Raw genomic sequence first — 26805 nt, forward strand, 5'->3', positions numbered from 1 at the left:
AACATGAAATCAAAATATGGTCTTGGATTTAATTGCTAGATATACCAATGTGTTTCTTACTTTTGACAAATACACCAAGGTAATGTAAGACTGATTATTAATAACAGGAGAAACTGGCTGAGGGGCATATGAAAACCTGTACTATTTCTTCAACTTTATGTGGACATATAATTTATCTAAAAATTTTTAAACTTTATTTAAAAAAAAAAAACATTCAGCCTGTGGCTTGTTTCTGGGGCTTTTGTTTTTCCATCAAAATGAAAATGGAGATCGGTGCTCAGATTTCATATAACAGCTTCCCTTTATGATTCTAAGCTTGTGCATAAAAGCTTTGCAAAACCTGATTCCAAAAACAAATGAATTTATGGCAGTTAAGTGAACCTGTGTTTTCTACTGAACTATGATCTATTTTCTGGTAGTCAATAAATTTTATTCCTTTACAGAATCTAACATTTAGGGGCTGGGGATTTAGCTCAGCATAAGCACTTACCTTGCAAGCAGGCAGTTGTGAGTTCGATCCCCGGTACCGATAAAAAAAAAAAAAAAGAATCTAACATTTAGCACTTCAGAATGGCTAAGAGAAAGTCACGAGGATAAAAAAATAAGAAAATTCTAAACTACATGTGGACTTTTTATTTTTTCCCACGGAACTTTACCACCCAAATCACTATTACTTTGAGAAGCCTATCCTGACACTACTCATTTTAGATTTCTAATATGACTTAACAAAAAAAAAACCAAATATGGTCTTGAAAACCTTTTAAGAATATAAACCAATTTATTACCAGTTTTTAAAAAAATTAAAAATGTAGGCTGGATGTTTGTTTTATGATAAAAAAATGTTATATTTCTCTTTTCCTATTTTACTTTTCTTGTTATGATTTACTTTGTCCATACCAAGAATCATTTTAATTATGTTACCTATTCCTAGTACCTAAACAGCCCTTGCAGAGAGTAAGTATAATAGATTCTCCTTTACAAAAAAGAAAATATAAGGAAAAGTTAACTAAATTACCTGAAGTTACAGAACAAATGAGAGGAAAAAAAATTGGATGAAGTCTCTTTTTCAGCTTCCAGAAAGAGGTAATTGAATCCCCACAGAATGTGCTTCCTCTTTTACAACATCCATTACATTGAAATTATTGGACTATTTGTCTTGCCTACGGTTCCTAATCTGTTGCGTGGTGTTAATTAATTTGATTAAGAGGAAGATGCTAATCATAGAGACATCCTACGTACCTTTGGTTCAGACAATTTCTAAAAACACAGATCTTTCAGGACTAAACTTACAAAACGTTCCAACAAACCTATAAACAAACCATGTATCTCTTACCAGTCTGAAAGCCATGATTAAAGAAAATTAAATTTCCTAAAAACCACATGATTATGAGCAGAAGTTACATTCAGGATGGAAATATATTAGCTGATAAAGCTCCAGCTAGTAAGTCTGTTTCTCATAAACTTCTGACAATAAGAAATAAAATAAGAAATATGTAAATCTTTTTAAGAAAGTTTTTTCTGTTTTATGATTTAAGTTTTGGGAGTCTGACTATTGAGCTATAACTAAACTCTGGAAATATGCAAAACAGATAATCACTAGCTAAAATATGTCAAAACTCATGTACTTGAGTCAAAATTTACAAGAAGTCTGTTTGATCCTCAAGCTAAATATATTTTCTCCTTTTATGAGAATTGTCACAAAGTTGGAGATCTGATACTACTTCCAATTTAGAAATTAGTGATTATATAGCTAAATTTGGATATGATTATATATGAGATATTATTACTTAGTAATTCTTTATTAATTATTATTACAAGTTCTGCAATTGACTTAGTTATCAAATGATCATATGGTCAACCCTGAATTTATTGGATATAAGAAAGTTCAAGAAGTCTATATGCATTGTATGTAGGAGAATTCCACCATGTAGGCTGACAGAGAAGAGACTTTAGAGAAAGATAAATGTAAAATACTGATGCTTTTGCCTAGAATATATTTAGATAATGAGGGTCAGGAGAGAGGATGAGATGGGAGATGAAAGACTCATTTTCATTCAGCCTTGACCTCATATGCTTTTCATACTTAATGTGAACTCATAAAAAAAACTCAAGGATTTAAAACTACATGTCGTCATATCCTATGGTCCCCAAATGGAAACCAACTGCTGTATCTGGACCTTAACAACAATAACCAGGATCTGATTTAGCAGAGTTCTTAAAAATCTCTGTTCATTTAATCGTGTTAGAAGTCCTTCAACAATGCCCTACCATAGACATTACACTAGTAAAGAACTCAAGCAAGTCAGAGTTGTCCAGGGTACCACTTTTGCAATAATAAAAACATCTAAGGCTCTCCACTTTTTGTTGAATATAATTTTAGTTGCATTCTACAAACTATGACACAAAGTTTCTAATTTTAAATTTCTAAATAATTTATATATTTAATTTCAGTTTTGCTTTTGCTTTTGATCTTACCTTGAGGATAAGAATGTATGACAGATTTTATGGTTTCCCAATCTTAACAAAAGTGAACTACATTAAAAGCATAATTTAAATAGTATGATTTTCACCTTAGAGCTAACTTTTGGAAGCTAATGTCCACTCAAGTAATTCTACATTTTAAAGTCATTAGATCATAGGCTTGATTATAAAATATAATCTCTAGATCTCAAAAAATGGATACGAAAGCTTCAAAATTTTACCATCTCTCAACTACTGATTTTTCTATTTAAATTTTCCATTTTATCACAGCATCTTTGGAAATATGTAAATCTACAACTTGAAAGCTAAATTTAGATTTGGGTTCCCTTACAACTTCATTTCACTGATTAGACTTGCACTGTCCAGTAGGGTAGGCTAGTTTACATTTAGTTACACAAATCTGAATTGGGCAAATTTTACTCTCAACTACTGATTTTTTTAGCTATTTAAATTTTCTACTTTATCATAGCATCTTTAGAAATGTGTAAATCCACAACTTGAAAGCTAAGATTTTAGATTTGGGTTTCCTTACAATTTAATTTCACTGATTAAACATACACTGCCCAATAGAGTGGACTAGTTATATAAATCTGAATTAAGGACATTTCAAACTTTAGTTTTTCAGGTACATTAACATATTTCAAATGCTTGAAAGCCACATGTAACTAGTGGCTACCATATCTATTACCATATGAACACTTTACACCATCACAAGTTTTTTTATAGACAATATTATCATCAGATCAAAGGAGAGAAAGGAATGTTTGTAAGACCCCAGTTTATTGGTAGCAATGCTAAGCCTAGAATTTAGATATTTTAAATTCTACTTTTAGTTGTTTTCTAACAAGCTACATTTTCTCTAAGGGCTAATAAAGAAAACAATGAGCTATATACAGTAAATAATAAACCCAGTTGTACATAGTTATATGTAAAGTTATATACACACATATATATATATATACACAGCTGTATATAAAGTATATAGTTATCTTATTTTCATATAAAGTTTGAAATCAGTCATGTACTTGACAACCAAGAAAATATAATAAATTTCAAAAAAGAATGTAAAGAATAACTCCTCAAATCTTAGAAACATGAAACAAAGCAAAATAAAAGTACTCTTCTAAAAATTATTATTTCAGACTGATAATTTCAAAAATTCAAAAGAAATATATGCTTCCTAGAAAAACATAAATTAACAAAATTACTACAAGAAAGATGACAAATTGTGAGCTCAATCAGCGTAAAAATATCTGATTGTTAAAAACTGTATTAATAGTAACAATCCACTTATAGAATAACATTAAAAAAGGTAGAGTTGTGCAACTGATAGATGAAACTATGGATAAGGTTCAATTGCTATTCAGTTTAAAAACTATAACCAAGTGGACTATAAAGATACTTGTAGAACACTATGGAGGACATTTTTAGAAGCAAAACAGATTTTTATTATTTTTTATACTAGAGAGACAATGTGATATTTATAAATAGGAGTCTGATTTATTTCACTTATGAGGATAATCTCAAGTTGCCTCCATTTACTTATAAAAGCCTCAAGATCATCTTTTTATGGCTGAGTAATATTCCATTGTATAAAAATATCACATCTTTTTTATCCACTCTGCAGTTGATAGGCATTTTGGTTATTTCCAAGATTTAGCTATTACAAATTGCGCTGTTATGAACATGGGTGTACATACATCACTGTAACATGATCTTTTCATTTTTCCTGAGAAAATACCCAGGAGGGGAATAGCTGGAACTTCCAGCCCTAGTTTATCAAACAGAATAGTTTGTACTGTCATTGTTTGATTGTCTGTCCACTTTTTATGCTTTGATTTTATACCTTGAACAACTACTTCTAAGATAACAATATGTAATTTAACAACTAGTGATTTCTTAATGTTATTTTTTAGAAATTCTGTATCATTTCTATCTTTTTTTCTGTTTTTCTTTTTTTTCTAAATAAAAAAAAGCAAAAACAGAGTATAATATAAAAAGTTAAAATTATAAGTGAATTCTCATCAAAATGTATTATAACTCTTTACTCACATTGTTTTAGAGATTAAATATAGAAAATTTGTGTAATAAACAGTAGCATGAATACTACTAAGAAAATAACTATTACTTGGCAGCAGAGTTGTGTAGAATGTCTAGGAGAATTCTAAAACAAATTACAGCTAACAAGAGAATTTGTTAAAGCTTAAGATGAATACACAGAAATCAATAGCACTCCTTTATATTAGAAATGGCCACTTAGAAATTGAAATGGGATATCCTAATAAAAATATTGACAAAACCAAAAACTAACTAATGTTATGAAGAACATAATATGAGACCTGAATAAATAGTGAGACAATCATATTCCTGGTCAAGGAGATTTAACTGTTACAAATTCATTAGTTCATTCCAAATCAACATAGTTAATGCTGAGTCTACAACAGATACTGTATTAACAATAATTATCTCTCATTCTTTTTCTCTTTTACTATCTTCATTATAAAAGATAGTCTTTTTTACACATATTTTCTGTGAGGGAAAAGACCACACTGAGTTTGCTAAGCACTCTATCTGCACTTTTAATGTGACACCTAATGTATATAAAAAATAGTTAATTGTTACCAAATAAAAGCTATCCTTTCTATACTAAAAATGAAGAACTGAGCTCCAGAAGAGTGACTCTTCACAGAGACAAAGGCAATTCTGTGTCCTGTAAAGGAAAATGGAAGGGTTTTTGTATTGGCATATTGTATTTCAAAATTGAACTTTTCTTCCTATGGCAGAAAGAGCAGCCATACAAGACTATCAGATGGAGAGCTGTGTACCAAGACTGGCTTAGCTACTAACTAGTTGTATGATTTGGGTTAAGTTATTTCCTTTCTCTGCATTCAGGTTTTCCATCAGTGAAATTAAGATGCTGTATGGCTGAATTACAGTCAGAAATTTCAGCGTTCAGAGATCATACAGAAATATGTATGAATAGAATGGCATGAAGTACAGGCATTTGCTTCACAATAAACTGGGGAAAAGGGAAACTGAGTATGAGAATAGATGGAATAAGACTGGCCATGAGAGGATGCTTTGCTAAACAAAACAAGTACATTCTATGAAAGTGCATATAACATTTTCTGTAATACAACTTCTTTTAAAATACTAAATTCAGTGATTTAATCAAATTTGTATTTCAGGAGTCATTAACCTTTAGCCACAGGGTCATGATATCATCAATCTTTTGGCTGCCTTCCCTGCTAAGCACCGTTAGTTGTCATATTACTGATCATAGGTTTCTAGGAGACCTCGTCTATCAGTTTTAATGTTTCTTCTCCTTCTTTTAAGTGACCCATTTAATGAGAAGAAGTTGCTGCAAGTCATACAAATAAACCAGGCAAAAGGATATTAATGTAAACACAAAACTCACTCATTGCCCAGCCTCTTAGAGAAAAACAGATGGAAAGAAAGAAATGATTCAAAGAGGACAAATTTCCCACTCTATGCTAAGTAGTCTGCTTTGTAAAATCTAAGGAGATGAAGGCTATTTTATTAAATCCAACTAGGAGCTTCTGGGAGTCCATATATACCGCACCATGGCTTGAAATCAATCACCTCTCAATGCTCGGGCTGAATACACCTAAATTCCCGTGAACCAAACTTTTAGGGTTACGCAGCTGTTCACAAGTACATTACATGAAATGATTCCCTTCCTTCACAACAAAAACAGGCTGAGATAGTAATCAAACCCCAATCTCTTCCAGAATGGCAAAAATTGAGATTAAACATACAGTCCCCAAGTCAGGAACAATAATAAATAGCTTATGTTGGTAATGATATCCTAAATTCATAGATCACTAATACAAAGTTGCCTTTTGAAAAAAATGTATTCTTATTTGTTAAATCACCAAACAAGGAGAAATCACTGTTTACTCTTAAAAACTTTATAAGCATTAAATGTGCTCTAATTGGCACAGGAAGTAAAGGTACCACCCAGGGGTCACTGTAAGATTCCTTGTTTTTGTTTTCTGTACTGGGGATTAAACCCAGGGCTTTTATACTGAACTATATTCCTAAACTTTCCCTTTTAAATTTTTCCTTATTTTGAGACAAGGCATCACTAAGTTGTTAAATTTCCCAAGTTAGTCTTGAATTTGTGATCATCATGCCTCAACCACCCAGAGTACTAAGATTACAGGTGGGAACAACCATGATCAACCAGACAGTGTAGTTTTTAATCCCTAGGAAATGACAAGGCTTAGCTAGGTTCTTTCCCAGTTCTCCTCTCTGTCTGTAGCAGGTGTGGAATTACAATCAAGGAAAACAACTATATGCACAGGACCCATGCATGGAAAACACTCCTGTATACACCAAGCTGACTATGTACTTACTAAAGGTAATTAATGATGGCAAGGGGATATCAGGCTCATGAGGCAAGCCTGGTTGTAATTAGATTAGACAGGGACTCTTCTGGTCTTGGTTTGACTGATGTCAAATATCGGAGCTCTGAGATACCACTGTATCATGTGCAAAAGCAGAATTTACAAAGGAAATGATCAAAAAGCAAAAGCAAATTCCAAGGCCTGGCAACTCTCAGCAAGACCCAGGAATATGGGACTGGATAGCAGATGATTCTGCAAGAAGCATTTATGAGAAAAAGTGTACTGTTTTCCTAGCAATCTATTTCTCATTTCCTAGCAACCAAGGAGAGGGGCCAAGTTTTGCCTGTTCCTCATTCAGCTGACACCAGAGAATGACGGGCCCTGCTGCTGGAGCAATTGTCCCTGACTCCTGCCCAACAAAGTCAAAGTGGCCAGCCAGGGCAAAGCTCTACATTACCATGGAAGGAAGTACAAGTAACTTGTTCAGGTGTGAACAATGTGCCAGCTTCAAGATATTTTAGTACATAAATAAAACACTACACGAGGCTCAAAGGGCATCTTCAAGGAGAGCCTGCGTATGAAGGGTAGCGCTGGGAAATCAGGTGCTGCTGGAAAAGCATTATCATTTTCCACCAGGGCAGCAGCTGCAGGAGGAAGCCTGAATGGGGTCACCAAAAACATATGATGTACCGTTGCTGAGAGACACAGACACAGAGACAGAGGAGACAGAGACAGAGAAAGAGAGAGAGACTGTAAACATCTATAAGATCAGAAAGCATGAATCCAAGAATATTACAGTCACCAGCTATGACAGGACTTGCTTGCCTTTTCTTTCTCCTGAATTTTGATCCTGATGGCTCCTAATCAGTGACTTGGAGAATGTGGTAAACTCAGAGAAAAAGCAGAATACCACACAGCCTTCTACAAAGAAGAGAAGAAGAAAGAGAAAATGCCTTGTTTCTAAATGCATAGTTAAGCACTCTTCACTGTTTTGGACTGGACTCTTGAAATTCTGAATCAAGACTGAGTCTGTGAATTGAAGTGACCTAAGGTCAGTTTATTATCAGAGTGAGCTGAAATGTCATGTAGGCTCTGAGTGTTCATTAAGGGCAAAGAAAAGCTTCCCTAACTAAGTAAAGTAAAAGGCACCACAGGAGATAAAAATAACTGTTTTTCTTTCATGCATATATGTAGCTTGTTCAACACACTGCATACAGAAGAGACACTCAAACTATATACAGCCATGCTTGCTACAACTGGCCTCGAAACACATTCACAACACAAGGACATTCACCATTAATACTGTCTTCTAAAATTACCAAGTAACAGCACTACAACTGTGTTTAACGACAATATTTAATAATAATTGTTAAAAATCAAAAGACAGGTCTCCAAAACAAAAGTACAGAAGAGATCAGTGTCCTCTAGAGTATGGCACTGTACAGTCATTAAATATTTCCAGATGGCAACTTTTAAAGAAATGCAAAATAATAGAATAATACACTAGGGAAAAAAGCTGAAATCAGTGTTGGTAACAAGAGTATAAATAGTGTTAATATAAGTGGTAATAATTTTTCTTATAGGTGACAGTAATATATATACACATATATATAGACAGAGTGAGAGATATTACTAAATTACCACTAAGAAAAAAATCTATATAATAGACATCTATATAATAATTATACATTATATATATAAAATATCTGTATGTATATATAGACATATACATATCCATTTATATAAAAATCCTAAAAAATGATCAAGTAATTCTACGTGTAGAGATTTATACTAAAAAATATATCTTCAGAAACATAATTTCAAAAATATTACTGATACTAAACAATTACAGGGCCAGGGATGTGGCTCAGTGCCCAGCAAGTACAAGGTCATGAGTTTGACTCCCAGGACAAAAAATAAATTACAAATCTGACAAAACATATGAAAAAGTAGCTTTCAAACATCAGACAACTGGCAAACAGACCTATGCTCTCTGACAGGAAGGAGGCCAGTGGGATAAGTGTACCACTGCCCCCATCTTACTGCGAGGAGAAAATTTTGAAACTGCAGCGCAGGAAATGGAGCCAGTATGCTAGGTTTAGAGAAGCAAAGCAAACTAGAATTTTAGTTCAGATCTCAAAATACCACAAAGTGTGTGTGTGTGTGTGTGTGTGTGTATACCATAAAGTGTATATATATGTATATGTGTGTGTATAACTGTGTGTGTATATGAGTATATATGTATACATATGTAACTATGTATATGTATCTATCTGTATATATAGAGAGAGATTTATGAATATTTACAAAAATGCCTTTGGCAGTGTACTAAAATATGCATACATGAGAGACAAAAGGCTAGGGGAAAAAATTCCTGGAAGGACTAAGCACAAGATATCTAAAACTCACATATGTTGGAAAACAATTCACACTGCTTCCCAACAGCGACAAAAACCTCATGATATGAGCAACAGAAGAGTCCTCAGAAAAATCGCCCAAGCCAAATTAGACTGAAACTAAAGGCAGTATTCAAATCATCTTACTAAAGATTAAAAGCAAATATTCAAGGGATCAACCTGAAACATAGCTACAAAACTTGTGGTACATGAAACATTAAAGACAGTGGCAAGCTGGATCTATACACAGGAAAAGTATGAAAAGGGGTAAATGTGTGAAAAAATACACAGGGCTTTCCACCATTATTTCTTACTTAAAAAGGTAGTATCTGTTTAGAGAAAAAAATAACAGCAAAGCATTGTGAAATTTTTACACATGCAGAATAAAAAGCATGATGAACATTAACAACAATGCAGGCAAGAAATAGTTTACTACTGAATGGTTCTCAAATTATATGTAAAATAACAGATTATTTTTAGTAGAATATGATAAATAAAAGACATTTTGTGCACCCTAAATAAGTTATTCAAAAAGTTACAATAAACATAAAATAGTCATAAATACTTAACTGACCCAAAGAAATCAGAGAAAAAAGAACTCATGAGCTAAAGAGGAAAAAAAATCATATGCTGATACATTTGAACTCAATTATGTTAATAATTACATGAAATGTAAATGGTCAAAACCTCCAAATTAAAGCTTATAAGATGATTTTTTTAAAAAGCAAGAGGTAACTAGATTGGCATAAAACCTACTTAAGTATAAAAATGAATAAACATATACTGTGCAGAATGACTATGTTAGTAACAGACAGACTTCAGAATTATTAGTGAAGATAAAGAGGTAAAGTAATAATTAATTTAGGGAACATAACAATCTTAAATGTGGATGAATGCAAGCAGTAACGTTTCTAAAATACATGAAGTAAAATGTGGTACAACTAAAAGAAGAAATAGATAACCACACAGGTAGACATAAAAGCTTTAAAACTACTCTCCTAGTAACTGACAAAAGAACACAGAAGACTTGAACACCATTTATCTGACTTAATCAATGGCCATAGAACTCTACCCAGTAACAAGCACAATACATATTCTATTCGGAAACAGATAAAACAGTCACTAAAATATCCTGTATTCTGGGGCACAACAATTTTCTCACATTTAAAAGGATAAAAGCTACCTAAAGTATGTCATCTAACATAAAAAGAGTAAAACTAAAAATTGTTTTAAAATATCAAATATTTGGAAATTGATTGACAAACTTCTGAACAACCAATGTGTCACAGAAAAATAACAAGGAAGAAAAGAAAATATTTTGAAGACTAAAAAGAATGTATAAATATTTTTGGAGAGTCATTAATACAGTGTTTAGAGAGAAATTTATAACATTATTCTCCTATGGTAGGAAAAAACGGTTTTTGAGTCAATGGTCTAAGGCAGGAGTTGGCAAAGATTTTCTATAAAGGGCCAAATGGCAAGTATTTTTTGCTTTGAAAGCCACACAATCTTATTTTAGTCAGTTTTGTGTTGCTATAAAAGAAAACCAACTGGGTGATTTTCAAGGAAGAAATATTTATTTTGTACACTTCTGGATACTGGGAAGTCCTGGAGCAAAGGGCCACATGCTAAGAGGCTCTTCTTGCTGCATCATACCAAGGCAGAAAGTGAAAGAGCAAGAGAGCTCTTAAAACAAGGGAGTAGTAATAGCAAATCACATTTATAATAAGTCTATTGGTGACATAACTAACAGTGATGACATTGATCCATGGCCTCCAGTAACTCATTAACCCTCTGTTCTCATGACCTGTTTGCCTCTTACTAGTCTCTGCCTCCTAACACGGCTGCATTGGGAATTAAGTTTTCAACATACGAACTTTGAGGTTACATTAAAGTCATAGCAATCTCTATCCCAATTACTCAGCTCTGCTGCTGCAGCACAAAAGTAGCCATAACCAGTATATAAATGAGTATGTATGGCTGTGTTTCAATAAAACTTTATTTACAAAAACAGGCTGTGGGCCAGATTTGGTAAAAGGCCATAGTTTGCCAACCTCTGCCAGACAATCTCCATGTGAAGAGGATATTGTCTATTTTGTTAACTGCTGAATCACAACAAAAGCTACAACAGTGGATGACCTTTAGATATCTGTTATACATACCTGCTACCTAAATGAATTAACTTAATCCCCAGGACAAGCTGTAATGAGTTAGATATTATTATCATTGACAAATGAGTGCTACACTAAGAGGAAATGATGTATTATAATCATGAAGAAATGAAAGAACCAGCATTTAATCACAGGTCTGTCTACCTAAAAGTTCTTAGAGCTTTCACTATGTTGAATTAATAAGAAAAAAGCACTACTGAATAACTGAAAAAGCCTCACACTATTATATACCTATTTTTTGCCTGCCCTTTTTCCTTACTCATGATTTGCACTTTGCTGAGCATTAAATCTAAATGAAGAATATGCTAACCAATATATTAAAGCACTATGTTAAAACTGTATGTAGATGTGCAATCTTCATCTGATGGTAATCTACATATTTCTATTTATATATTCATGGGTTTAATATTGGACTACATAACTGATGGAACTAAACTGACTGAATCTTGAACAGAGTGTTTAATTAGGAAGACTATAGATCAGCTCTTTAAAACAGGCATTATGTACAGAGGACTCAATTTTATGTACTCAGATATGTAGCATACATGAGTACAAGATTAATTTGTATTTATTCTTTTCAATCGCATAGAGAAGGACAAATGTGGGGGGGGAAACATCAAAAATGTCCTATTTTCTTTTGCCTTGGGAACCCCTGATTTCAATCCTCTCCGCATGTAAGAGGTCCCTTGTCTCTTAGCGCCACTCTAGCACAGCAGTCCTGTCCAATGGGCTGCTATTATAGGCGTTCAATAACTAGATTTCATGGCTGATCAGAAGTATCTGCTTCCCTTCATAAGTCAATAATTTATGCCAGCTGTTTTCCAAAAATAGGCATTATGAAGGCACCAGAGCAGATCTGAATGTTGATTCTGTGGTCTGTATGTCATTTCATCTTTCTTAGCTTGCCTGGCTTTTACCATCCTCTCAGTAAGCAGAGAACCTGTAGGAGTGAAATACTATTTTGTCAAATTTTCTCTTTTTGGATACTTTGGACAAAATTGTTTAAAAATATCCAAGCCCGTGGGACCAATGCTGCATACTAAGAAGCTATTAAAGGGTAAGACAAATAGTGCCCACACTGTTTCTTTGTCTTATGGCTTAATGATTATTACAATCTGACACTGAATGAGTGATGGTAATGCCATGATGCTGAGACTCGGGGCTTATGCAACCACTGAAACATTATTAAACTCAGTGAAAGATAAAGTAAATGAAAAATGATATAATAAAGTTGAATTTTTCAGCTTCTTGACTATCAGATCTTGCAATAAAAATATATCTACATTTTATAAATCAACATAAATCTTTTGGACAAATAGAAAGATTCTACTGACTCTATGTAAGGATGGTAGCATATATCTTATCTATTACCAACAAAAGCAAGAAATATATCCTCAAAGAGAACTTAGGATAAACAAGTTACACTGGCTCCTGTAACAGTCTCTTGCTTGTGCCAATGTATTTTTAGCCCAATGCTCCCTTTTTAAAATGTTAAGTGAGAAAATGTTGAAAAAAAGGAAAATAATAGCCACTATTTCTGGAGTGCTTCAGTGTTTACTTTCATTTTCTTCTCACTTAATCCTAAAAAAGAAAAATTCCAGGTCATATAATTTGCCAGGGGTAGACTTGAGATTAAAACTCTCTTCCAAATGAAACCTCGTAATTTTGACTCTGAAGCTGTCCTGAGTGAATCCTAAAGAATAATATTATATACTATGAATCACACACAAAAACGTTAGGAAGCAATTACTAGTTAATATATGAACAACAAAATGCCAATCAGAAAGGACACTTCCAACTTACACTATCAAAAGAATGGAACCAAACTGAAAAACACTTTTTATCCTTTGATATCACTCCATGATATCCCAAAATTCTGCACCATCACACCACTTTTCTTTTGGAAAGCCATGAATTCCAAAGTATACTAACTCAGAGAAATAGACATTTGCAGTACTATTACTTTTCTCCAGCAACTAATGCTATTCTTTTCTATGCCAAGGGTCTTCAGCTTCTTCTTTATTTATCAAAACACTGACATGTTTATTTACCATACACTGTGTTGAGCTCTGTAATCAGTACTTTACAATTTTCCTCATAAATTTCTTTATATAGTCCTATACACCAGATACAACTATATCCTTCCCATTATACAGATAAGGAAAAGCAATTAATGACTTAAGTTATATTGCTAGCAAGTGATGAAAATAGGATTTCAACCCAGATTTATTTCCATTCTTTAACCATTAAATTAGTAAAGCCATATGGCATCTGAAAAATCAAATCCTCACTTTATCACTGAGGATATTTTAACACAAAGAGTTTAATAATATGTTCAAGATTATACCTTTCTCACTGGTAAAGTCAGTGAGAAAAAATCCCAAGACTTGCTTTCTTATGCTCCTTCTGTTATCCCATATTGCATTTTTCATAAATTTGAAAATAGAAATATATTCTGCTTTCCTATGCCTGTAAGCAACCAATAAACTGTCAATCTGACTTACTTAATGATGCTCAGGAAACCCTTCCTGATTTCTTTGAAACCTGCAAAGATTATCAATCCTTATAACTATAGCTGATTTAGAATGACTGACAATTTTATAACTCAAATAATATTATAACATTATTTACTAATACTTTCTACTCCTGATGGGTAAATGATATTTATTCCTTAGATTTTAAATATAAATGAACTGTACTTTTGTAACTTAGCCACGTATTAGAATCATCTGCTTTGTTTTGTTTTTTAGTCATCCATACCCATGTTGCATCCTAGATTAGATTCCAGGGCTGGGAACTAGACATTGATATTTTTTTTAATGCATGGTTATTTTAACACACAACAAATATAAAAATCAGGGCTTTGGTAATTACTAAAGCTCTATGTATCTTTCAGGCAGAACTACATTAATAGAAGCAAATCACTATCTGTAATATTGTTATCAACTCGATTAATCTAACTTCCTCAAAAAATTATTAGAAAAAAATAAATTTTTAAAAAAAAACTACTATAGAACACCAGCCTTAGTTACTTAAGAGTTATGTTACCTGAACTACAGGGAAATACACCAAAATCCTTAAATTCACATGTGAACAAAGAAAGCTTAGCTCCTAGCCAAAATAAACTCAAAAACATGGACACATTTCCACTGTCATTTCCATGCATATAATCAGAAATCAACAGCCTTAAATGTCATAGATAACACTCATATACTAACTTACTGATCATGGTCCTTTTCCAACACTAACATTAACAGGTTTGTTCCTTGATTTAGGTCTATTTTTTTTTCTGTTTTGGTCTTTTTCAGACAAAGTTTTGCTACGCAGTTCAGGCTAGCCTTGAACACACTTTGTAGTCCAAGCTCTTTCCTCCAGAGTGCTAGGATCACAGGCATGCACCACCATAAGGGGCGATATAGGTCACTATTAAACAAAAACTCAGAATTTCACAATCACATTTCACCATCACAGGTTTTGCATTCATGACAGAAGACAATATGACTGACTTTGGGGTTGTGTAATCATTTAAAAGAGGGCTTTAAACACTGTGGATTAGAAAAATATAATTAACATATAATTAATGAACTTAAGTATTCTTTCTAGGTAGATAAGCTTATCTACAATAAATGTTCCTTAAATCTTATCTTCACTAGGCTACACTTAACATATACAATAAAAACTTTCTCCAACTCTCTAAAGCAAATGTTTGCCCTTGACTTTGCTTTAGTTCCAACTACGCAGTAAACTTACAATGCTGAATATTTCTCAAAGCTTGCTAATTTCTACAATTTGATTCAAATAAGAAATATATATAAAGTATTTATTCATTTTTAATAATTATATTGTATTCTCATAGCACTTTGAAATTTTTTCTTAATATTTCAAAATAATCTAACCCAAGCATAATTCAGAAAGAAAGTAACTGTCTACTTACAGGTATCATCCAATTGGCGAGGTCACCATATTTGGAAACCTGCATTGCTCCTAGCATTGTTAAATCAACATGTCCCCTGGAAAAGTAAAAAATAAAAATGTCACAAAGTTAATGTCTGCATTGCTTAAAACTGCCAGCCATTAAAATGGCTCTATACACCCCCAAAATACATTTGCTTTTTCTCTCCCAACAGCTGACTTCTAAGTAGATCAGCACCAAGTTGATACAGAGAAACAATCATTAAGAGTTCTTTAAAAATATATAGCCTATATAGTTACAAGACACAAACAGCCCAAATGCACATAGTGAGTTTGTTTCCTTCAATGAAAGAGCATATAACTCAATTTGAAGGCAAGCACTAGCTATAGAGAACACACAATTTGAAGACAATGTCTGGATCTTCAGAATGGACCTTGGAAGTGTTTTCTTCAATTGCATTGGCACTAAGATATATATTCAATTGAGGGCTCTTTTCATAATGGTGGGCTGGATATTTCAATGCCAAACCTTTAGCAGGAATAATTTTATAGTGTCCTGCAGCCCACTAAGCTGTGATAGATTTTTGGCTGGAAAATGGGACCATGTCTCAGAGTCCTGCTCACGTGCTCAGTGGATGACTCAGCTCATACCACACCGTGGGAAACGTGAGGGGCTCCACTATTACATACCCTCTAATCATTGCAAATGATTCATCGCTGGAGAAAAAAGAGGCTCCTGGAAGAACAGTAACTGTTTCCTTGCCTAAACACACATGCACACAGGAAGAAAAAGGAAGAAAACACTATTAGATTTCTAAGAGAAACGCCATAGACATAAATGTACACATCTTTACAAAAATGCAGTGGCATAGTGGTAGGGGAACCCAGTGAGAATTTGTGCACGCTCTGAAGGCAGGTATTTTGTGACCAACACTGTTTAGTAGTGCCCCAGCAAGATGGTCATAAAAAGCAGACTGACCTTTAGTGCATTATCATTTCAAACTTCTCTAGAGCCAATGCATACCTCTATTGCCTACACCTGTCCAACCTCCCACCACTCCCATTTCCTTCACAAGTCACTACGAAGCGCTAACAGGAATGAGGGAGGATTTGTGGGTGACACCACTCAGAACCCAATTGTACTACAAGTCACTAAAGCAAAGAGCTAGTCAATAAACATGAACACAAGAAGAAATGCAAATTTGAAGTGAATGATGCAGGAGATACTCTTCAGTTTGTCCTTCATTTTTTCCAAATTTCTAACTACCTTAACTCAAAATATTTATCATTTATCCATTAGATTTTAATACTATCAATGAAAAACATTATATTCAAGTTAAGTCTACTTCCATTATTATTTTAAAGAATTACTGCACATATTTTATACTTTTCTGTTTCTTCACATAATCAGAACAATTTGGGGGTAGTACTGAGGATTAAACTCACAACCTTGTGCTTGCCAGGCAGGTGCAGTGCCGCTGAGCTATAACCTTGACACAGAACAACTTTTTTTATATTCATATTATTTCAGTACATGTGGTTTCAAAGTATTTTATTTGCAATGAGCAACTTTCAAATAAAAGATGCATATGTTCTAAGGATCTAATGTACAATTCAATGGCTCGATTATTAATAATACTGTATAGCATATTTGACATTTTCTTAGAAAGTGAATCTTAAATGTTCTCATCACAAAGAAATAAATGGTAGCCACATGAATCATTCATCTGTTAAATAAGTTCAATTTAGTACTCATTTCATAATTGTATGTGTATATAAAATCATCACACACACATTGAATACATACAAATTTTTTTGGACAATTATATGTCAATAATGTTAGGGAGAAAAAATAAATAAGCAATATGAAAATATAATTCCTTAATATTATCAAAATATAATTCCTTAATATTATCTCATAATAACCGTTCAGAGTTGGGAAAGAACAGAAGTCTGCACACAGCTGTATCACCTGAGTCATCCCCAACCTGCTCTGTCATGTGATCTACTTCCTGTCTGTTTGGAGCTTCAGGTACCCAGGACCAGCTTCTGGTCTCAACCAGAACAATGCTCACAGGCCAACTGGCAACAGGTAAATCAACTGTCAGAGAATACATATTCCAGTGCCCCAGTATAACATAAGCCAGGCAAAAAAAAGGAAAGAAAGGTACGATTCCAAAGATCAGAACAGAGAAATACTTCAGGATACATCAGGACAAGAAGCAGTATTAGCAGCACTAGCCCCCAAGCTAACCCCCAACTTCTGAAGTCTTGCTGAAAGCTAACCCTTAGATTAACACTCTCCCCAACGTAAGCTCAATGAATAAGATAAAGAGTAAGTCTATTTATATCATACTAAATACTGAAATATTTATTCCCCAAAGGAGTTTGATACTACCTTATGGAAATATTTTCACATGTTCGAAAGCACCCTAAAACTAAAAAGCTTTGGGAAACACTTTCTGTTAAGGTTAGAAGGGACTTTGAGACAGTACATGACATTGGTGGATTGAAAGAATACATGTAAATCCTTCTTCTGTGTCAGGTTCTCAAAAACACTGGCAGTTACTATTGCAACTATTGTTGTGCAGGAACACAGGGGATAAGGAAACTCAGCAGGAACTGTCTGCCCTGTGCATATTTTATCACCAATACTGTTCAACAATGCCCCTGAAAGATGATAACCAACTTCTAGGCACCACAGCTTGGAAATTCAAACATGAGCTTTCACTACAGTCATTATTATTATTCCTTTCTCCAAGTGTACAATGCCACTACCACTTCTGGGATAAGTGCCATAAGACTTAGTAATTGTTTATGTGGGTTTTACAGTTGGACTGCCTGGGCTCTGATTTAGCAACAGCCACTGTACAACTAAACCTTATCCTTAAACAATTGCTATATACAACAAAAATCAGATCCTCACCAATCCTATGAGGTTAGAGTGTCAAGGAAAAACTGGTAGAACAAGAAAGGAGAAAAACCTAAAAATTCCTATTCTTTGTTTTCTAGATATTAAACCACTTTGACTTTCAAAGTATACTCTCATTAGCTAATAATACATAGGAAGAGCCTTTCCTTATGTAACTCATGAACTATACATATATTAAAGAGCCTGAAAATAAGTTATAGAGAATGGTTATCAGGGTCTTGTTAAACATAATACTATCTTATAAAGTGCATCTTTTGAAGTAAAATTAATTATAAGCATTTTACATTTAAATATTTTAATGGCTACATAAAAATTGTGTATATTTATAAGATACCTTGTGATATCTTGCTACATTTATATATACATGTCATGATATGTGTATATAAATCAAGGTAAATATCTCTCTTAAATAATTACAATTTCTTTGTGGTAAAAACATTGAAAATAATTTCTAGTTCTCTGTAATATACAGTACACTGCCCTTTTCTGTGGCCACCATACTGTGCAATAGCATACCAGAACTTCTCACTCCTACCAACTTTAACTTAATACCCACTGGTCGAACTTTCTCCATCCGTCTCTCCCCCTACAATGGTGACTACCATTGTACTCTCAAATTCTGTGAGATCAACATTTCTCTTATATATAACTGAGAACATGTACATTTCTGGCTGGCTCTGACTTACTATAAAAGTCACTGGTTTCATCCATGCTGTCACAAATGACAGAATTTCATCGTTTTTCAAGCTGGATAAAATTCTACTGTATATATGTATGACATTTCCTGTGTTCATTTATCAGCTGTTGGATGCTTAGGTTGTTTCCATATTTGGTTATTGTGAATAGTGCTGCAATAAGCATGAGAGGGCAGGTGGGTATCTCCTTGACATACCAATTTCATTTCCTTTGGCAATTACATAGAAGTGGAATTACTGGATCATACAGCAATTTTAGCTTTAATTGTTATACTGTCATTACTTTTAAACATTTACTTTCTAAATAAAAATAAACATCCTAACACTGATTCCATGATTCTCTAATATAACGTCCATATTTGGTTACAAAAATACAACTAAAATCAGTAAGACAATCAATGAAAAGAAAGACCATTCTTTTATTTGGTTATTCTTAATTGATTCATCTAATCCTATTGTTCTGTGTATATCTGAATCTTTTAACAACATTTGGTCAACAGAGTGACTCAGCTCCAGTCACTATGGCTTTTTGGATGATAACTTAATAGGTCATTCACTCAGTCATGAGTAAATGTCTATTATGAGCCTCGAGATGTATTACAAACAAAAGTCAGCTACCCTAAATTACTAGTTCTCAAAGTTAAGCAGCCATCAGAATCACTTGGAGGGCTATAAAAATTCAGACTGCTGTTGCACCAGCCTCTCAGAGTTTCTAATTCAGTAGGTGTTGATAGAGCTGAGAATTTCCTTCTATAAAGTCTCTGGTGATACTGATGCTGTGATTCTAAAGACTTTGATAAACACTTCCCCAAGCAAAGGCACTTACTAACCAGTAAAAGAGATAAATATAGGCAAATAACTATGAGACAAATATAGTAGAAAGACACTAAATACGTTGTGAGTTCAAGAGGAATTTTTGAGCTGCAGGGAAACTGGAAGACCAAAAGGCTAAAACTCAAAGGATGGGCACAAGGCACTTTGACAATAAACAACCAGTAAGGACATGGGAAAGACAGTAAAACAAATACTGGTCAGGGGCCCAGCAAGAGCAAAGGCACAAATTAAGGAAAAACTGAGTCATGGTCCAGTATGAGTAGACAAGAACGTCTTTGTAAGGCATAGTGAAAGACAAAGCTGGAAAGGTTGGCTGTAGTCATTACAAAGATATCAAATGCTGTCCAATTTGTACCTTACCCAGCAGGTCTGTGACTCTTCAGATAAGGTACAGATACCTCTAGAGAAGAATTCTCAGCATTACTGACATTTGGAGCTGGATAACTATGGGAGGCTGTATGTAGGATATTTAGGAACATCTCTGTTCTCTACCTATTACAAGCCAGTACCACCTCTTTTCCCAGACACAATAATAAAGACATATGCCACTCTTGTCAAAGCTCCTCAAGGTCAAAATCACATCCTTCTCTCATTGAAAGCCACTGCAGTAGAAGGTACATAACAAGGGGCTGGGGCTATTTATAAACATTCTTTCTAAAGTAATTTTTATAAAGATAAGTCATCTAATATTAATTATATATTAATATTAGGAAACAGCAGTAGAGAGAATGCAAATTGTACATCAATATTAGAAAATTTATAGTTTGGAACTCATATATCCACAGGGTCCATGAAACATTCTAAACACTGTTGCTTATATCTCAGTAAAACTCAGATCATCAACAGATGTAGCTCAGTGTATAAAGAAAGAGACCAAATATGAGGAACAGGAGCCTTTGGTAGTTGGGTTCCTAAATGTTACCTGGGCCTAATCACTTCAATTCCCTGGACTTCAGCTTCCCAATCTGTGTAACAAGGTGTCATTTGAGGGTAAAATAGTAAGACACATGTGAAAGAATATCCTCTAAATGATATGATGCTGCCCCAGAGGTAATTCATTTTTATATAAATTTATACTATTATTTGGTTTAATTAATTCCTTTTAGAGAGAAGACTCCTTGGAAATAGTTCTATTATCATTTTAAAACAATGATTATACTTAAAAACGTAACACTTCGTATTCATTCAAAGAAATTTCTTTCAAATTAACATAAAGGACAGACTGATCTTCCAGGTAACACACAGAAGTAGAGAAAATCATAAATTTTTATTTTAGATTATCCAATTTAAATTATTTCACCCTTGATTCATACAGCTCCAAAATCAAAAGCAGCAAAATCTCAAAAAAGAATTCAATGAAAGAGTTACAATATTACCAAACCAATCTGCAGCTTGGCTTCTGATTAGTAGTGAATTCTTGTTTTACAAAGTATAGTAGTTAAAGATTTTATGTGGCATTTCAGAAGTGGTGATATAATCTGGTGGCTTCATTAGGAATGAGATACCTTTAAGCCCAATGGAATCAGAAATGCCTACTGTCTCACAATGTCACTGAACAGATTAACTACTTTTCTAAAGAAAGTGGGTTTATGAACTGAAGCCTGAAATTTGGAAAATGGAGTTATTCATTTTACAAATAACTCACTAACATCTTAAATTAATTAAACCAAGCAGCAAATATTTTCACAGATCAATGAACTATTGCTAAAGGGTACAGTACAATTCAATTATACTCTTGGTTAAATGTCACTGCTTTATCACAGTGGGCTTTTCAGAGTTGAGTTGTGTTAACTAATTCAACTATTCAACCAGAAGCTGTATTACTTCCAGAAACTCCAAGTATCAAACCTCAATTCTACTTGGCAGCTGGCCTTTATGTTCAGCTCATATTACTTCTGAGATTTAAGTACACTATTTTTGAATGTAAAGTAAAAATAACGCACTTCGATGGGTATGAAGGATAAAACCAACACAGATAAGTATGTTAGAAAACAGAAAGTATGGATTGTTCCACTCCAAGGATGAGCTGTAGTGCCAATATGATGGCAGTGCTGACTCAAGATCAGTTAATGACAGTGAGCTAAAAACCCAACCTTTTCTTCCTCCTATAGAGGAAATACATGTAGAGTGCAAATACATTAACTCTAAGTCCCATTCAAACAACAGACTACTAATAAAAGGCAAGCATATGATTATAGAAGCTGGAGAAGATAAAGCTAGAGAAATAAGAAACTCTACTCTTGCTCATGTGCTTGGGTTTTAGTGACAGTGTACATCCTTATTCACATATGTGCATTTAGAGAATGCTCTCTCATTCCCATGAGAACTAAAGGTCTGTCAGTATACAACACCTACAACAAAAATCCCAGTGCCATACACTTTCTTTTTGCTGCCACAGATTCACTCCCACTTTCTCCATCAGAGACAGCTAACCTCTTTTGCTTTGGGACTGACCAATGGAAGGCACAGGCTAGAGACCCAGCAGAGAACACCCTTACACCACACCAAGGTTCCTATTTACCTATCAAAGTCTACGGCACCTGTTAAGTGACCTTCTCCTACCACTGCCCCTTGAGGCCTATAGGTGATAGTAACTATCTGTGAGATTTCATTATCCAATCTGGGTTTCCCTTAATCCTGGTTTCCCTTAATCTTGCATGTACCTTTATAAATTGTTCTTTTCTTTAATTTTTCTCAATAATAACATTTTAGAGTATTCCCTATTTATAGGTAGGATTCAGACTAACCCATCAAAACCCTTCTAATCAGTGTGTCTTCAATTGCATTTCCTTTATAATTTAGCCATACTTGAATGAGAGGAGACTTCAAAAAGTGACCAGAAAAAGGCTTATCTCAATCCTCAATGATAAATATAGTAGAGCAGTGTCTAGGAAAAGATAAAGAATTAATTCCAAATCCTTGTTATTGTATTGCACTGAATTAGAGAAATAATATACAACAAATTACTTTACCTGCATTAATTAGGTCTGCATCAGCTTCATGTTCTAATGGATATGGACCCTGTCAAATACAGCACATATTCAGTTACTAAAAGAATGTCTTCCTGATTCATATACCAAAATTCAATGTAAATAACTTTCATATAATCCCAGGAAAGTTATCATCCAAAGACTTGAGATGAACCTTTTAAAAATAATTTCATTTTTTTCATGGTTATGTTTCTAATATTGATTAGTCTTTTCTACATTAATAGTTGTGACTGGGCAGATAAACATTTTCTAAAAGTTAGCAGTTTGAAAGAAACATTATGTTATCCAACACGTTATATCACTAAAACAAAGAATTACTTAGTACATATTATGTAGTCATTGTTATTCATTAAACTCTTACACTAGGATCATTGGATATGAACTACACAGATACATTTGCTGCCTTGAAGAAGGACTTGGAGAGGCAGTTCCATTTGTCCAGTGTGCAGCACTTAAATCTTACCTTTCTTTACATGGATGGGTATTTTTATGTTCCCTTTACAACTCTTCTCAAAAAGTTTTCTGCTTTTTTGTTGTTGTTGTTTGTTTTGGTTTTTCTTTTTATGTGTATGAGGGTACACACTAGGGATCAAATTCAGGGCCTCACACATGCGAGGCAAGTTTTCTACCACTGAGCTATCCTCAGGCAATTCTGTATATATTTTTATTAGGCAGCTTTACTTACCTGAATACAGCAAGCATTTTCACTACATAAAATATATTAAAGAGAGGAGAAAGGGAAAAGGGAAAGAAAGGGGCACACAATGAAGCCAAGAATAAGGACATGCTGGCTGTATCACTTTAACATACTTTTAAGAGATCAACAATTTATCCCGTAAATAAACTGAAGTGGCAACTGTTTTACATCTACTTGTATGAATTTTCCTTTTTGAGGATAATCCACATAGTTACTTCCCTTGTCTCTGAAATGAGTTGATCATTCATTGACAAATTTTAAAGTACTTGAAAAAACTGAAGTTTCTGTCATCAATAGAAAACTGCTTTTATCCAGACACACATTTTTGTATCTTTGAAAATGGTCACTTTGATTATTCAGTATCAACAATATGCTCATGATCTTTAGTTATATATTACATATTATATATGTACTTTCTATATTTCATTGCTTTAATAGTTAATGTATACTAGAAAATAAAACATTAGAAATGCTGTAATTGACAAATTATAAGGAACTCTCACCATACTTAATAATTAATGAAAATATTAATTTCCATCTTACCAAACCCAGGACTCCATTTTCACTTTGAAGATGAACAGTCATATTTGGGCTTATAAAGTTGCTAGCCAGAAGAGGGATTCCTATGCCCAAATTAGCTAGATAAAAAGATGTTAAGGGCCAGCACATCTAAGAAAGAGAATGTCATAAACTTTTGCACATATAAATTTGAACAGAAGTCATCTCTACAGAAAATATGTTGTGAATATCAGTATTGGATACCTTCCCCAATCGTCTTTTGGGCACCACTTTCTAATTTTCCAAAAACAAAATCTCTAATCAGTCAGTTTTATGAATAATAGTATCCTTTTCCCACAATGATGTTAAAGGAATGACTTTAGAAGCCACCCAAGAAGTCATTTTAATGAAAGTGTAATGCTCTCTTGATTTTTATTAATGTATTCAGCAAGTTTAGATGATGTATGACTGATATATAATTAAACATGGCTTGATCTTTGTTTAAAATCTATTTTCACTAATTCAAAACTCTTGTTAAAATATAGATGATATAATATTACAAAAAAGGATACCATTTTAAAATTTTCAAGTTTTCCAAGGATACCAAAATATTTCCCTAAAGTTTATCAATTTCTTTGGGTCACTGTGTAACACTCATTGGTAACAGAATCTTTTTGGACATAAAGAGGAAGGTGGGGTCAGTATGTTTTATAAAAGACAACTGAGACCATGTGAAAAGTAGCTGTGTTAAGGCATCCAAGAGCTAGCCGAGGGTTCGCTCTCTTAGACACTCAAATGCCTTTGTGTGTTTAAGTCTGCTCCTCAAGGCAGGCAGGCTGAGCAGACAGAAATATTCACACTGCCTGAAACAGGTATACATTGCTGACAACTGTCACTACACACAGAAGACTTCACCAAAATTAATACAAAAATGATGGCTCTCTGGTAAGTTCTACTTGTGGGGAAATCTATGAATCAAGGCCAGAAAAATTAAATTTATATATGCCACCATATAATAAACTACAAAAAGTTACAAAGGCCAGAAGCACAACTTAATAACTCAAGTCACTTCTTGTGGACACAGTCAGACATGAAGGTATAACAACCACTACATCATTCCTTTCTTGGCAAATCATCATCTAATGTAGTTTTTGTAGTTCACTTCTCAGTCATTCATAAAACACACTGAGATAATAATTTCATTACCAACAGCATTTTCAGGTAAGAACAACCCAAATTACCAACCATCTTTACTCTCAATTCTTTCATTACATATTATTATTTTGTCAGTTTTAAAAAATATTCAATAAATCACATATAAAAGAGAAAAACCCTGTACTTTGAGTTGAAAAAGCATAAGTAATAAGCAAGGACAATTTAGATAAAGTGAGTGGTCAATATTTTTCATACAGAATAAACAAAAAATAAAGTCATTATTATCTAAAAATCTGTGTTATAACCTGTATTTAATATCAATGTAAGTCAACTGATTAGGACTGAAAAGAAAGCCTAATGACTTTTATTTAAATCAAGGTTAACTATGTATCTTGCTCAGGAAGGAGTTAGATGAGAGGCAGTATGATGACTCTCAATCCCAAGTAATTTGCACAATAGCACAACATATAAATTCAAAAATAAAGAAAAATGAGGAGATGGAAGTTTATAAAAAAGGAGAAAAATAAACCTCTTTCAGTCATGATCACAGTCTAAATGACTAAGGAAGTTCACAAAACAGAAACACTTTGTAATCTTCCAGTGCTTCATTCCCTACCTCTTCACAGTTTTACTGCAGCCACAGTTCAACAAGTATGTATAGCACATTATTTATATTTTTACTGCACAGTTCAATGTTTTAGTGTATTAAAAATTAGCAAAATGGTAAACAGTCTTATTGCTAATAAATGCATTTAATCTAAATACTACTTATTATAAATCATACTACTCTACTCTTTTTTAGCATAATTTCAATCATTCATGGAATATTTCTATGAAACACTGGTCATAAAAGGATGCATGTATAAGATCCTTATGTAGGGAAACAGTGGTTAGCTAAAAAATCGAAGTTTATATTTCAATCAGTGTATAAATGTCAGAATGAGAGAAAATAAACATCTCATTATTACTAGTAATACTGAGATTTGAAACCTTCGTTATGGGTAACCTCTCTTCCAAATAACCTCTAATTCAATGCCAAACTATACTAAAATCCACTGTGTACTAGAACATATAAAAGTGAATTCTAGGTTGCCACTGTGTTTCAAAAAGGCAAACTGATTAAGTTTCCAATTTCATATACTTTGGCATCCTCTGGTTACATGCCACATTTTGCACACACACAAACACTTTTCAGTGGTTTTAAAAGTTATTGTGAACTATAGGTGAACAGCTGCTGAGGAGACCTTATAGCCTAATCAACATAGGAAAAGCGAAAGTAATGTCTTTAGAAGGATACCATACATGCCGTCTTCGAATTCAAGAGCTGCCCGTCTGATGATACGTTCCCTTACATTATCTGCAGGCTTAGCAGATTTGGCTTTTCCATCATCTTTCTTCCGGATTGATAAACGCTTCAAAATAAATAGAAATAAACTATTCATGGTTGAAAGTATGCTCTGCATTTTTTTCTCATTACTACTAGCAGGCAGATTTTAACTTTTGATACGAATCAGCTAAACTCCCCAGGAGGAGACTTGAACTTACAATCATTCTGTCTTAGCTTCCCAAAGTATATCATGAAAAAAAAAATTTTTTTTTAAATAATAACATATGTGACATTTGAAGACAGGACTCCTTCTTAAGAAAGTAAATGAAAGAGGTCAGATTTATTTG

At 33.5% G+C, this 26805-nt stretch overlaps 1 protein-coding gene across 1 annotated transcript in view; it reads right to left on the reverse strand.

The window, feature by feature from the left end:
- Window positions 1-26805, reverse strand: part of Oxct1 (3-oxoacid CoA-transferase 1) — a 123734-nt gene that overhangs the window by 44647 nt on the left and 52282 nt on the right. Inside the window, exons 9-13 of the mRNA XM_003470204.4 lie at window positions 26429-26543; window positions 24022-24116; window positions 22764-22812; window positions 16021-16093; window positions 15353-15428 (exon numbers count right to left, since the gene is read on the reverse strand). Coding sequence (XP_003470252.1) covers window positions 15353-15428; window positions 16021-16093; window positions 22764-22812; window positions 24022-24116; window positions 26429-26543 — 408 coding nt within the window. The remainder of the gene's footprint in view (window positions 1-15352; window positions 15429-16020; window positions 16094-22763; window positions 22813-24021; window positions 24117-26428; window positions 26544-26805) is intronic.

Source organism: Cavia porcellus, unplaced genomic scaffold (genome assembly GCF_034190915.1).
Source record: "Cavia porcellus strain 051 isolate PalLab524CR breed Dunkin Hartley unplaced genomic scaffold, mCavPor4.1 scaffold_11, whole genome shotgun sequence".
Lineage (NCBI taxonomy): Eukaryota > Metazoa > Chordata > Mammalia > Rodentia > Caviidae > Cavia > Cavia porcellus.